This window comes from Bactrocera tryoni, chromosome 2 (assembly GCF_016617805.1).
Source record: "Bactrocera tryoni isolate S06 chromosome 2, CSIRO_BtryS06_freeze2, whole genome shotgun sequence".
In the NCBI taxonomy this organism is placed as follows: domain Eukaryota; kingdom Metazoa; phylum Arthropoda; class Insecta; order Diptera; family Tephritidae; genus Bactrocera; species Bactrocera tryoni.
This window is the reverse complement of record NC_052500.1, coordinates 13,610,154-13,623,930: the sequence shown is the minus strand read 5'-3', so window position 1 is coordinate 13,623,930 and position 13,777 is coordinate 13,610,154. Positions and strand designations below refer to the sequence as shown.

At 35.3% G+C, this 13,777-nt stretch overlaps 1 protein-coding gene across 17 annotated transcripts in view; it reads left to right on the top strand.

Moving 5' to 3' along the window:
* Positions 1–778: 778 nt before the first annotated feature.
* Positions 779–13,777, top strand: part of LOC120769609 (sodium/hydrogen exchanger 3) — a 54,082-nt gene continuing 41,083 nt past the window's right edge. For all 17 annotated transcript variants that reach the window (XM_040096702.1, XM_040096697.1, XM_040096706.1 and 14 more), the window contains exons 1-3: positions 779–2,155; positions 8,086–8,344; positions 13,037–13,300. In XM_040096702.1, coding sequence (XP_039952636.1) covers positions 800–2,155; positions 8,086–8,344; positions 13,037–13,300 — 1,879 coding nt within the window. In that variant the 5' untranslated portion in view covers positions 779–799. The remainder of the gene's footprint in view (positions 2,156–8,085; positions 8,345–13,036; positions 13,301–13,777) is intronic.

Below are 13,777 nucleotides of genomic sequence, written 5' to 3'. Positions count from 1 at the left end.
GCATTCGTACTCGAACCGCTGATATCGAACTACTATTGCATATAGCTGTCATAAAAACTGTGTGATCGGAACTAAGTGCGTGTATATATCTTCAAGGAATTTGGCATGAATTATTGCCTAAAGCAATGGTGTAATCCTCAAATAAATTGTTCAGATCGGATTCCTATAGCATATAGCTGCTTTACAAACTGAACGATCGAAAACAAGCGCTGGCATGGAAAACTTTTTCATATGAGAAGATATTTCTATGAAATTTTACATGGGTTATTGCCCAAGGCAACGTTTCAATCTTCAAAAAAAATGGTGCAGATCGAGTTACTCTGGCATATAGCTGCCATACAAGCTGATTGTTCACAGTTCTTGTAAGGAATATTTTGTATTTGTGTAGGGTATAATAGCTTCGGTGCAAGCGAAGTTAACATTTTTTTTTGTAATTCTCACTAGGTGTGCTCATAAAATTTTGTTTTCGAGTAAAAAAAAGTTTAAAAAATCAAAAAATTTTCCAATTGCATTTTTCGAAACATATATGTATATTAAACTGTCTTTGAATAAACTTTTTTTTCATTACAGTTTCAAAACGTGGACTAATGAAAACAACCAGCAGGAAAGCTCAACGATTTTGAAAAATCTGTAATTCGAAAGCCAATCACAAAAGAAAATAGCCAAATCGTCAAGATTCACTATTTAATAAAGATCTGGATGTAGTAAATAAACCAAGCCATTTAATATATTCTACAACTCCGTCAGCAAATTTCAACTCACCAGATTTTTCGTTCGTTGCAACGTTCTAATTGCTGTAATGCTAATAAATGCAAGTTCCAATGAAGAAGCTGCTCGTTTTAGTAATGCTAATGTAACAAATAAATTAATCCATAATAATATATGTACCACAGCGAAAAATTCTACAAGATCGAGTCGCCTGCACAATACCATTGTCAGCGAACTGTACCGAATGGCAAATAAAATAAAAGAGACTGCTACTGTAGGGTGTCATGTGTATGATAGCGTCGGCACATTGGCACAAAAATTGAGTGCAACGCAAAGTATTTGCTGGTGTCACCTGCGAAAAGACCAAGTAAAGTGCGTGAATTGTCAAAGGGCTGCAGCTGCCGCCGCGACTACGACAACAATGGCGACAATGACGACGATGACCACCAAAGTCGCGGCTGGTAGCAACGAAAGCGCTATTGCTGATAGTGATATTGAAGATGATGACTGTTCTGATTCTAATTGTGATTCCGATTCGGATACGGCCGAGATAGGCAATGTTACGGTTAATGAAGGCGGCGATGCCAGATCGTACATTGATTGTAAGACAGTTACGGAGAATGCATTTGTCGATAACGAAGTGACAACGGTTTTGAATGGTGCTAAATTTAGTAAAATAATGAATATATTTCAAAGTAATATTAATAATGCTGCTAGTGATTCTAATAAATGCAAAGAAGCATTTGCAAATGCTTATGTTAATAAGAATTATGGGAAAACTGCTTATAATAAGGATAAACGTAATAGTAATAGTGATAATATAGTGTTTAGTGAACGTAGTCCAAAACTCGCAACTATAAATTTAAGCCAAAATAGTAGTAGTCGTAGTAATTTAATTGAATGTAGTAGTGAAGAAACTAAATCTAATGTGCATGGTACAAAAAGAAATTCGACGCTAACTGACGAAGCGATACGTAGCAATGAGTTTTGCGCACAAAGTGACACTTTTGCTTCAGCGCGTGCGCAACTGCTTACCTTCTGGCTGGCATTTGTTGCTTTTTGTGATGCGGTCACCATTAAACATGACGATCCGCGCCTCAAAGATGCACGGCGACGTCAAGAACAGGAGAAATCCAGCGAAGAGCAACAAAAGAAATCAACAGAGTCGCAAACGCTGCCTGGCAACGAGAATGATACTACTACCAAAGCAAAGCCGACGCGACATTTAAAGTTGCTGACCAATCGCAAGCTAATATTTCTGTTTGTTGTCTGTGTGTTTTTCTCCTGCTTGAATCGCATTGAAGGCCGTCCGAATAGTTTGCCGCAACAAAATGTGATTACCGATGGTTCGCCCGTCACTTTACCGACCCCAGCGGCTGTTGTCGCTGCTACAACCTCAAAAGCGGCCAGGCAGGACGAAAGCGGTGCAACAACTGCACGTTTGTCGGTAAGTTTTGATGTTCGACTAACCGTATTTATATTAGATCAAGTCTTATATTCATATTTCATCTGCGCATATTCATGTTTCGGAGATTTCGATTTAATGATTTAATTTTTAAAGACTAAAGAATTTGTGTGCTCCAAAGCAGTGACAACTATGTATCACATATGTATGCATATTGTGTCGTAATGATAGAGTAGCTTTTTTATAACCATATTCAAATGGAATTTCCTTTCATTGCTCTAATATTGCAACCTTGAACTTGAAAGTGTTTATTATGAACGAACGGGCAGCTAGCAAACAGAGCGACTATTATCTAGTTACTCATATTTACTCATATGCATATATGTATGTATGTATGAATACATAGCACTGTCCGTCAGGCAAATGCAACTCAAACACACTTGACTGACTTTAATAGAAACTATTCTGTGTGCAAATAAACATCGAAATATACATACGTGTGTGTGCTTATGGCTGCTGGTATATAAACTGCAGATGCAATGAAGCAGCAAGCGACATCTTTAATATATATTTACATAGATGCACATATATATAAGCAAAAATCTTTCGTTTGGAAGTATGAGTAATATTGTCATTAGCACTTTTAGCTTTTATTGCCATTTACAATGACATCCTCATATTACACTATGGTTTGTTCTCTTCCTCTATAATTTGCTGATGATGAATATTCGCATATACTTTTGTCTATGTGTGATGTATCTATGATTATAAATGCCCGTTTTATGACAGACTTTCTCAGCTTTATTTAACTATTTGTTGAACTTCTAGCATTAACAAATTTTGTTTGTTTTTTATTATACAAGCGGAGATCGCGTTTTGAATTTTACTGTTCCCAGAATTTAAGTTTCTAATTTTTATTGATTTGACAATTATGGAGTCAATAAACGTCACATATAGTGAACGGAATATATCATTACCAAATTTCTAGTAAAGATAGTTATTATATATTTAAACAAGAAAGGAAGGGCTAAGTGCGGGTGCAACCAACCATTTTACACTCTCGCAACTGAAAGAATCAAATCCAGGAAAATATGTACCTTAAGGTGTTACCAATCAAATGGAGTAAAGGCAGCCGTATGTTCGAAAATTCTGATTTTAGTTATATGGGGCTAGGTCAAGTTTTCGTCCAATTAAATTCGTTTTAGACACAAAGAAACATTGTTACGAGTAAAACACGCTCTCACATTTTCAATGAGATAACTCACATATTGGCCGATGTATGTGGTGTAAAGTCACCTGGAAGTTTGAAAATCTGTATAATAGGTATATGAGGGCTTAGGGAAGTATTTTGATAAACAGAGATATTATTATTACTAAAAGATTATCTCTGAATTTCAATTGCATATCCCATATATCGACCGAAACTCGTTCAAAAATCGACTATAGATACAGGGGTCCACATATTCGGTACCTAGAAGCTTGAACGATTTTTGTTGGAATTGGTAAATTTTTGGTCATAAGTTGGCATACTTTAAAGGAATTATTGTACAAAATTTTATATTATTTTCTAATTGTGTACTGGAAAGTGGCAGAATCAAGTGGAATTTAAAATTGCGCTTTGTGGAAAGTAAGCGTAATTGTAGTCCGATTTCGTCCATTTTCACACTGGAACATAGAAATATGAAAGAACTGTCACGCACCAAATTTTGTCGAAATCGGTGGGTCGGGTCCCGAGATATGGGATTTCATTAAAAAGTGGGCGGTGTCACTACATCGTCCTAGTTTTACACCTGCTCTCATAAAGCCCTCTCATACCATCTCGGAGAATTGTCTCTGGCGTATTTAGTTATTGATTTATTGCGCTTTAGTAATTTTTAACAGTACCTTTATATGGGGAGTGAGAGGGGTTATCTTCCGATTTTATCCATTATTAAAATATAAAAAAATACAGTTTACGTGATCAAGCGTAGTATTAAATTTTTAGGTAATTTAGGAAAAACCATATTTATTTATATACCAATAAATTGTTATACCCTGAATAGGGTATATTTATTTTGCTACAATGTTTGTAACACATATCATATAAAATATATTTATACATTATCAGCCTGTCGAGCCGAGTCGATTTAGTCATATGCCGTGTGTCTGTCTGTATATGCAAAAACCTCAGTTTTTGATATATAATTCTGAAATTTTGAAAACGTCCTTTCCTTCTCAAGAATTCATTGGTCACAACCATCGATACCAGATCGCTATAGATATAGCTATCACACAAATTGATCGATCAAACTCAAGCCCTTGAATGGAAACTTTTTTTATTTGACAAGATATCTTCACAAAATTTATCGAAAATTATAACACAGGGTACCGCTATAAAATCTCAACAAATTATGCAGATCGTACCACTAAAGCATATAGCTGCCATTCAAACTGTTCCATCAAAGTCAAGGTACAGATTTTTTTATATTCTTTAATGCTATAAAAATGCAGCCATGAAGGCTATTACATCTTCGGTATGGCCGAAGTTAACGTTTTTTCTTCTTTTACTTACACAAATTTCTTCACGAGTCGTAGTTCTTAGTTGCTTGTAGATTTCGTAACTTCCGCACAAAAAGAAATATCCAATTGAAAAGAAAATGTCTGACATACTTACATACATATAAAGCATGCTCGCCAAATGCCAATCGATTTAAATTAAACCTGGAAAAATTCCGTTTGACTTTGTTGCTGCGAAAAAATAGTAGTTATTTAAAAGCACTTTTTTTCAAATATTTGCATTGTGTTATTGACTTGTCCGGTAAATTTTTTTGTGCTATTGATTATGGATTTTCGCTGACAATTGTCAGAAATTAGTAAAATTACTTTTCATTTCAACATTTTACCTACATACATATGTACCATATAGACACAGACTGCACGAATATATTGCACAATTCAATTGATGCAGTATTGCTGCATTAGGTGTATACGATCATTTCAGGTTTATTCAATTCATGCCTGTCTAGTTTTGATAAAGTAGGGAAGTGCTAAGTGCGGGCGAAATTCAACATAGATACATTGGTATAATATTATATTATGAGAGATTATGAGAAGTATTAAAAATTCAAATATATTATTTAGGGCAGTTGCCTTCGAAAACGATACAATTATTCTAATGACTTCCCAACTTTTCGTAACCGACAATAATCGCTGCAATGTTGGTTAATTTCGTTGAAGCAAACCTTGACGTCTATGTAAGTATAAAAAAAATCACTAAGAGTAAGTTTACTTGAATACTGCGGTGCAGAAGCAATCGAGATTGATTTCAGTTTATTCTACCATCGGCTTGAGTGTTTTTCAATAAGGTGCATTTGGATAGTCGAAATAGTCTTTTCGTATTTCTAATCAAACTTCAACTTATTTTTTATATTTATACTAACAAATATGTACCATTTTGGTCGACCACTTTTTGCCATTTTTAAACTATTCAATTTTAGTTAGTGCTAGTGATTCTCTTATACAAACGATACGATTAGTGTGTCTGATGCCACCAAGCTATCTGATGACGATCAGTGTGTCTGATGCTAATGCGAATTGAAGAATTCTCACTTTAATATGTGAAGTGTGTCAACATTCAAAACAATTAATTTTTCTATTAATATAATAAGCATTATATTTTTCAAACAATAATTATGCTGCAACTATTGACTAGACACGACACGTTTAAAATTAATGCTCGTACATTAGTGACTATGTCTGTTATTTATTATTGTTCTAACATGGACTTAATTCCTCTCAATGCAAAATATGCACGCTAGTTTATAAAAAGCCGTATTGTTTGCACCAATACACACACAGCATTAAGAGCCAAAGTAGTATTTATTAAATATAATTTTTATGAAGTTGCACAGTGCAGTTCGAGTTGGTTAGATTTGGTTTTACAGCCAACTTCCAGTGTTAACTAGATTTTGGCGCAAATGAGGCCAATCGCTTGTAGCAGAATAAAGTTGGCAAAGTGATATGCTGAGCATGCATACGAACATATATATACATACATACAATATATATGCAAGTATGTCCACGCCTGGGTCGACATGAAAATCTGTTTTTTTCTTTAATTTTTATTCATTAAACTTCAAGATTTAACATTCAATCGCCAGTGCTGCGTCCAAACGCGCACAAAATTCGCTTGCGCTTACCTTTTTGCTATTGCAGCTTTGTCCAGTTCAGTTTTATAGATGAAGAGGTAAACAAGCGCTTTATAAATAAGCGAGTTTTAAAGTAGTCTTAATGTTTCTTATGTGTAATTTTGTACATGTCTTCTGTGATAACGTTTTTCATAAAAACAAAAAATCTATTTTTCAATGACATTTTTTCGACGCTTACATGCGTCGTTAGAATGTGCAAATGAAGTCTGGGAGCTTATGAGCCTAAACAGTAAATATGTGTGTGTGCATTACCTAACTTGAATTAGTTAACTTTGATAATTGCAGAGCTATAAATAACTCAAAGTTATTTGAACACTAATTTTATAGTGTCAGCGCGTAATTTGTGTTGTGTTAGTGTCTAAGAAGCTTTGTGATACTTAAAATTGTTCAGCTTTATCATAAATAAATCAGTAAAATGTAAAATATGTGGAAAATCCCATTATCTATTTTTGACGCTCAACGCGTTTCTTGGTTATCAATGCTAGAAGTAGTTTGCGCTATCGATGGTCTGAACTTATTCCAGTTAGAATTCAGTTATTGTAATTAACACTTAATGCCCTAAATGATTGATAGCGTGCTGACGTCTGAGGTTACATTGAAGTTTTTCATTACAAAATATTTAATTTTCAAGTGCTTGTGATATTTACACTTATCTGTAGATACGGAAATTCTCTATATGTTCCTGAAAGACTATTTTTGTTCTTATCACTTGACCACAATTACGCATTTTCTATAATTTTGTAGCTGGTTATCGAAATAAAATACTCATAAATATGAAATGTTAGGTAACATATTGGCGATACGTTTCCAAGAGACCTTTTGCCACAAAAACCCCTTCACGGTCGTTCAAATTTTTAACCTGAGATTCTTTCAAACGATTGGCATTTAAATTAATTTTGTACTATCTGTAACATAAGGCATGAAGAAACGTACAGGGTTTGTCCGGAAGGTAATAGGACAAGACATCGCAAGCGATTAGGGGTTGCACCACGACAATGCCCCGGCTCACACTGCCTTTCTAGTGAACAGCTACATAACCAAGGCCGGCATCCCAACGCTTCCGCAGCCACCCTACAGCCCAGATGTGGTCACCCCGAACTTTTTTGTTTCCTTGCCTAAAAAGGCCGATGAAAGCATTTTGAGACGACAGAGGGGATCCAAGCAGCATGCGCCTTGGCTCTCAAGGCTATTCCGGAGAATGCCTTCCGTGACGCCTTCAATGCTTGGAAATCGCGCTGGCAGCGCTGCATCGACGCAGAAGGTGCCTATTTTGAAAGTTTTTAAAGAATGTAACGATTGGTTTAATAAATTGATGTAAATCGACTCAGTCCTTTTACTTTCCGGACAAAGCCTGAATATACTCGTCTGAACTCATCTCTAATAGGCCAGAGTATAAAATTTTTGGAAGCAAAAAAATCATAGCATGATGAAACGCCAAAAAATGATAGTAAAAATAGTAAAAAAAAAATTTACGAGCCATCTGTGATCGGGAAGAGGAAGGGGAGGGTTGTGCGATTGAATTTTTAAGGGTTAAAACAGTTTATCTCAACTTCCGGCAAAATGACGAGTCCTATAGAAAAAATGTATACGGCAACGTTGTAGCTAACGAAAACATCTATCCATTTTGTACGCAGAATTTTCACATAACCACAAAACGTATGTGAAAAATTCAAAAAACCAAGTTTTTTATTTATTTCTTGCATACAAATTTTACGAAATTTGGAATAAGCTTCCTTTTCCTTCTTATGTCCCAAGTACATTGTATTTTTTAAATTTATTTTTCAGGGCGGTGCTGGTGACAGTGAAGGCAATAAAATTGTACAACAAACGAAAACGAACGCAATAGCACCAGAACCTACACCAAGTGAAAAGCCAAAGGAAGTCGATACACATAGACCACCGATAATGATTTCAGCACATGACGACGATGATCCATATGCGCACAGACCGGAGCGCTATCCGCTCTCGCAAGTTGATTTTGACAGAGTGAAAACGCCATTTATAATCGGCATTTGGATATTATCAGCGAGCATAGCGAAAATTGGTGAGTACGAATACTAAAAACCTTTAGTGTCGGACTTAATGTAGCATAGTATATATGTAATAATATTGTTATAATATGTGATATACTACGCACCATAAACTACCGGTTATATGTAATGGCATATATGCTAAATTAGCATGTGTAAAAAATAAAAAAAATCAATAAAAGAGATTTGCGGAAATGGCACAGTCATGATATACAACTATACCAGTGAAATCAATTATAAAAATGATAATGAGTTCCCAGTAAAGGTCGCTGATAATTATTTAATTGACTTAACGCAAGTAAAGTTGACCCATAATTGATGGTAATTTAGTATTGAAATCAACTCAGAGTATGCTATGAATATATATACCTATATATATAGTATGTACAGTATTATTTTGTAAAATTACGCAAAAAGAAAAACAGAAAACTGATTATAAATGAATGCGCTGCATAATGCGTGATAAACACCCTCGTACGCCTAAACGTATGCTAATATAATATCTCTCTCAGGTAACGGTAATAAATGCTTTGCGTGCTTAAGTATTGCAGTTTTCAGACTTTTGCATAAAGTTTATCATTAATGGTAATGAGCACCGTGACTCTTTGCGTTAATAACACGATAAAGGTGACTACGCGTACAATTAACACAGTTTGGGGATAGTCTATGTCACATGAAAGACTAAATTCAATCGATGAAAATTTTTCCCATCTTTTCATTTCCTCGAAAGACGAACATTCCTACTTTTGAAATAAACAAAATTACAAAAGTTTATAAACTGCTATTTTAGCTACCCATAGCATTATCGGTTAAAATGGAACCAGTGTTGACGCATGAGCATTATAGATTATGTGCCATTTGCACAGGGGGTATTTGTCAAATCGTTTCTCCTTGGCTTTCGCATTTCATTTCAAGGACATTCACGCCTCCAACACCATGCAAACAACACTGCACGCTACACTAAATAAAAAGCAGATAAATACACAACAACAAGTTGTGTCGGTTGCGTGTTCCAATTTGAAATGTGCTTGTGCACAATACCCAATCGTTGCATGTCTGTGTATAAATTTTTACACTTGGCAACCGCCAATACGCGCCGATACTTTGCTGTCTGGATATGTCGAGGTGCGGTTTGTGTGCTTGCCTTTTGGCAACGAAATTTGCTACTCGGCCAGCATACATACATATGTACTTACTTACTTAATACATATTATTATTATTTGCTTACTATTTGTTGTTTTGTAATCTTGAGCAAATTGAATGTGCAGTAAAAGGCTTTGTCAGGGATTTTACGGCTATGTAATTTTGGATACGATTTTAGAACGATTTCCGTGGATTTGCATAAATACACACTTGAGGCTGCATATTGCACAAATATTTTGAAAAAAATACTAAAAATAAATTATTTAAAAATACTGTGTTTAAACAATATGAAAGCAAAAATAAATTGCAAACAATAGACGAACTTAGCCATTAAAATTTGCCCGCAAAATGCTTATAATATTTTACATACTTCTAGTACAGGCAACTAGAAATAAAATAAAATTTTAAATATCATATATACATATATAAACCGATTCTAAATATATTGAAATTTACAAAAAAAATTATATACATAGAAAATAATTTTAAAAATTACGTGCAGAGAACAATAGCAAGGCACAACATTCTCAAAGCTTCAGTATTTGTTTTGTTCTCTTTTCTAATATTTTGTCCGGAAAATAATAGAAAATTTATTAATAAAAAATTTATTGAACCAATCGTTACAATTCTTTAAAAGCTCTAAAAATAGGCTCCTTCTGCGACGATGCAACGCTGCCAGCGCGATTTCCAAGCACTGAACACGTCACAGAAGGCATTCTCCGGAATAGTCTTGAGAGCCGAGGTGCATGCTGCTTGGATACTCTCTGTCATCTCAAAATGCTTGCCTTTCATCTTCATACTCAAAGATCCATGACTCGTCACCTGTGATTACGTTATTCAAAAATTGGTCGTTAGTGAGCACTTTTGGGACCATCTTCGCACACACCTTGCGCATGCTCAAGTGTTCCGTCACGATGTCATGAACCACAAGAACTTGATTCCGCTCTTAAGTTTGTATTAGAGATTACCTTACTTCTGCCTAATCCTTCTGCTGTCATTGGGAACAGCGTGTGTTTGGCAACTTGACCAATTACTAGTTGAAGCAGTATGAGTTCCAGCCACACTTCAAGTGCCGCCGTCGGACATGTGCGCACGGCACCCGACATGCAGATACAGGCGAATCGTTGCAGCTTCGGTAGTTTTTGTCCTGCCAAGGTCTACGATGCCTTCAGGGCCCAAGCCACCGCTTCTTATGTGACAATCGGTCACACGATCATGGTGTATAACCACCTGACAATCCTTGGCTTGCAGCCCCAAAATCTACCAGCTTTGATCATGGTTAGATCAACATTCTGCTTCCATCGCAGAGTGGAATCCAGCGTAAGACCAACATATTTGACCATTTTAGTCATCTTTTTCTCTCTGCCCAGGTCAGGTTCCTGATGCCAGGCAGAGACCTGCGTCTCGTAAACGGGACGATGGTCGTATTCAAGGGGCTGATGTTCAGTCCAACACCTCTGCATCATCTCTTGGCTAGGCCTAGTCCCCTTTGTACGATATAACAGAGAGTGTCCTCAAATTTTCCTCTGGCAATGATTCCATTGTTAGTTAGCAACACAAGTGATTCGTCCACGACAAGGCTCCTCATTGTGGGCAGCCTTTTGTACTTCCGAGACGAATACTGGTACCCCCTATTCTTTTTGCAGCTATTCTGGTAGGCAGTGCTCTTGCTATGCTCGTGTAAGACGTGTGGTCAAAGGCACCTTCAATGTCTAGGAAGGCGCATAACATTACCTCCCTAAAGTAGATTACAAAATTACTATTTATTTTTTTCGACTAAATGCTTCAGTACAAATTTTTTGTGAGCTCACACAGTGAACAACTTTCACGTGTGTTGTAAATGAGATTTAGTAAGATTATTAAAAAGACTATAGTCTTTGCCGTAGACCTTTCGAGCATATCTACAACATTGACCTGATTATTAGGTAGTCTATCATTGGCCTGCATTTTCTCGATGAAAAATTGCCATTTCAGCAGATAACCGTATCTAAAACACTTCATACTACCTTCTGCCACTCACTCATGTAAGCTTACACATTTTCACCATACAGTGGAAATTTCGACATTTCCCAAAGCAACTGCGCATTTCATGCTTTACACAATTTGAACTAGTACGAAAGACATGAATAGCGCGATAGTTTATGGATAGTTTTGGGGAAATGTTTATTGGTTCGAGCCTTAATTAGCTGCGATAAATTTTATAAATTTTACTGATCTGCTGGGATATTAATATGAACTTATATTATATTATATTGGGTAGTCGAAAAAGTCTTTTCGTATTTTGTCTGTAGTTGTCGTTGCAGTCGTGTATCTCCAGTGCTACCAATCACACTGTGTCATACCATATAGTATTGGAAAGGTGAGATTGTTCGATTGTTCAAAAATTGATGAAAATAATGAAGAAATTCGTTATATTTTGAAATTTTTGTATAAAAAAGGGAACAATGCAACGCAAGCCACCAATAAAATTTGCGAAGTTTACGGAGTCGATGCTGTATCAGTTCGTGTAGCGCAACAATGGTTCGCTTGTTTCCGTTTTGGAAATTTCGATTTACATTAATGAAAATTTTACACTGATGGAAAAATATCTTTAGCGGGAAAATGGCAAAAGTGGTCGACCAAAATGGTACATATTTGTTTACTCATTTTTTAGTATAAATATAAAAAAATATGTTGAAGTTTGATTTTTTTCTTTTACAATAAAATGTACCAATCCTTCAACAATATGTATGAAATCCCATTTATACCTCTGGGTCTTAGTATGAGCACAAGCGCAATAAAGGCATTTAAGATACCGACTTGTGTGTCTGTTTTCCAGTCGTGGGTGAATTGAGATATTCCGCAAATTGTCTTTGAACATACACACATTCACATAGTACATACATGCATTTTTATACCGTGTGTTCCGTGTGTGCAGATATTTCAAGTGGATTCGTAAACATATTCAACAACAATAAAAATCAATAAACCATAGCAAAGTAGTAACGTCGAAAGCACAATAAAAGCAAAAGAAATACTCAAAGAAAATAACGCGCATATTATATATATTAGGTACATACATACGTTTGTATATATCTACATATATGTCCATATAAATATAAATAACACTATAAAGTCGATTCTAAACAGTATAAACACTTGTTAGTTGGCTAAGGGAGGAAATGATAATAAACACAAAACTTGTACGTATATAAGTATATAAATATATACAAATATATGCATAAATATATACAATTCTATAAATATATAAATAAATATATATACATACATATATTTTTTACATATAGCCTTATAATTTTTCATACAGCCACTTGCAAATGTTTGCTTTTGCCTCTTGTCGATTGTAAATAGTACTTCAACTCTCACTACTTAGGTATATAGTATTTATTCTTATATTAAGTAAATAACAGTCAATTAATTTTGCAGTCGCGTATTTCTCTACTAACCACTCAATAATATTGCTAATTTGTATTATGGTATTTACCACTTCAACTGTCACTATATGTGCACTCATATTTCTGGTGTCTTAAAAATATACATATATTGTTTTTACTTCGTTCCAGGTTTTCATATGACACCGAAATTGCACCTCATTTTCCCCGAGTCGTGTTTGCTTATAGTTGTTGGTGTTATTATTGGTTTTGTATTGTATTTCTGCACGGATGTCGCCGTCTCACCGCTTACACCCAACACATTCTTCTTCTACATGCTGCCGCCGATTATCCTGGATGCGGGCTACTTTATGCCAAATCGCTTATTCTTCGATAACCTGGGCACAATCCTATTGATGGCTGGTATCGGCACTGTTTTCAATACGGCAACCATTGGTAAGTGTAAATACAGTATCTGTTATAGCAAGATTTTGAATAATTATACTAGTTTGAGGCTATTTCTTGCTAATTTCAGGTTGTTAAAACCGAAAATGATGGTAAAAATGTCCTGATCAATTTTTTGTGTTGTAGTCAAAAAAGTGTAGTAGTCAAACCATAAGCATTTAAAATAGCTGTACGTCATGGAAAATTTTTGAACTCAAATTCATTATCAGGACTCCTCAAATACCTCACAGACCTCTTATGACATCAATCGCAAATTTTTCTATCCGATTTGCGGAGTATGTAGTGTAATCAGCGTCACCCTGAGGAAATTGTAAATAAAACGCAAAATATTTAATTATTCACCAATATTTATTTTGTCGCCTTCAAAGTAATCCCCACCCGATGTAATACCCTTATGCCAACGATTTTCCCAGTTCTCGAAACAGCCCATTCAGCGAATTTTATTTCATCGCTTCGTTCGACTGAAAA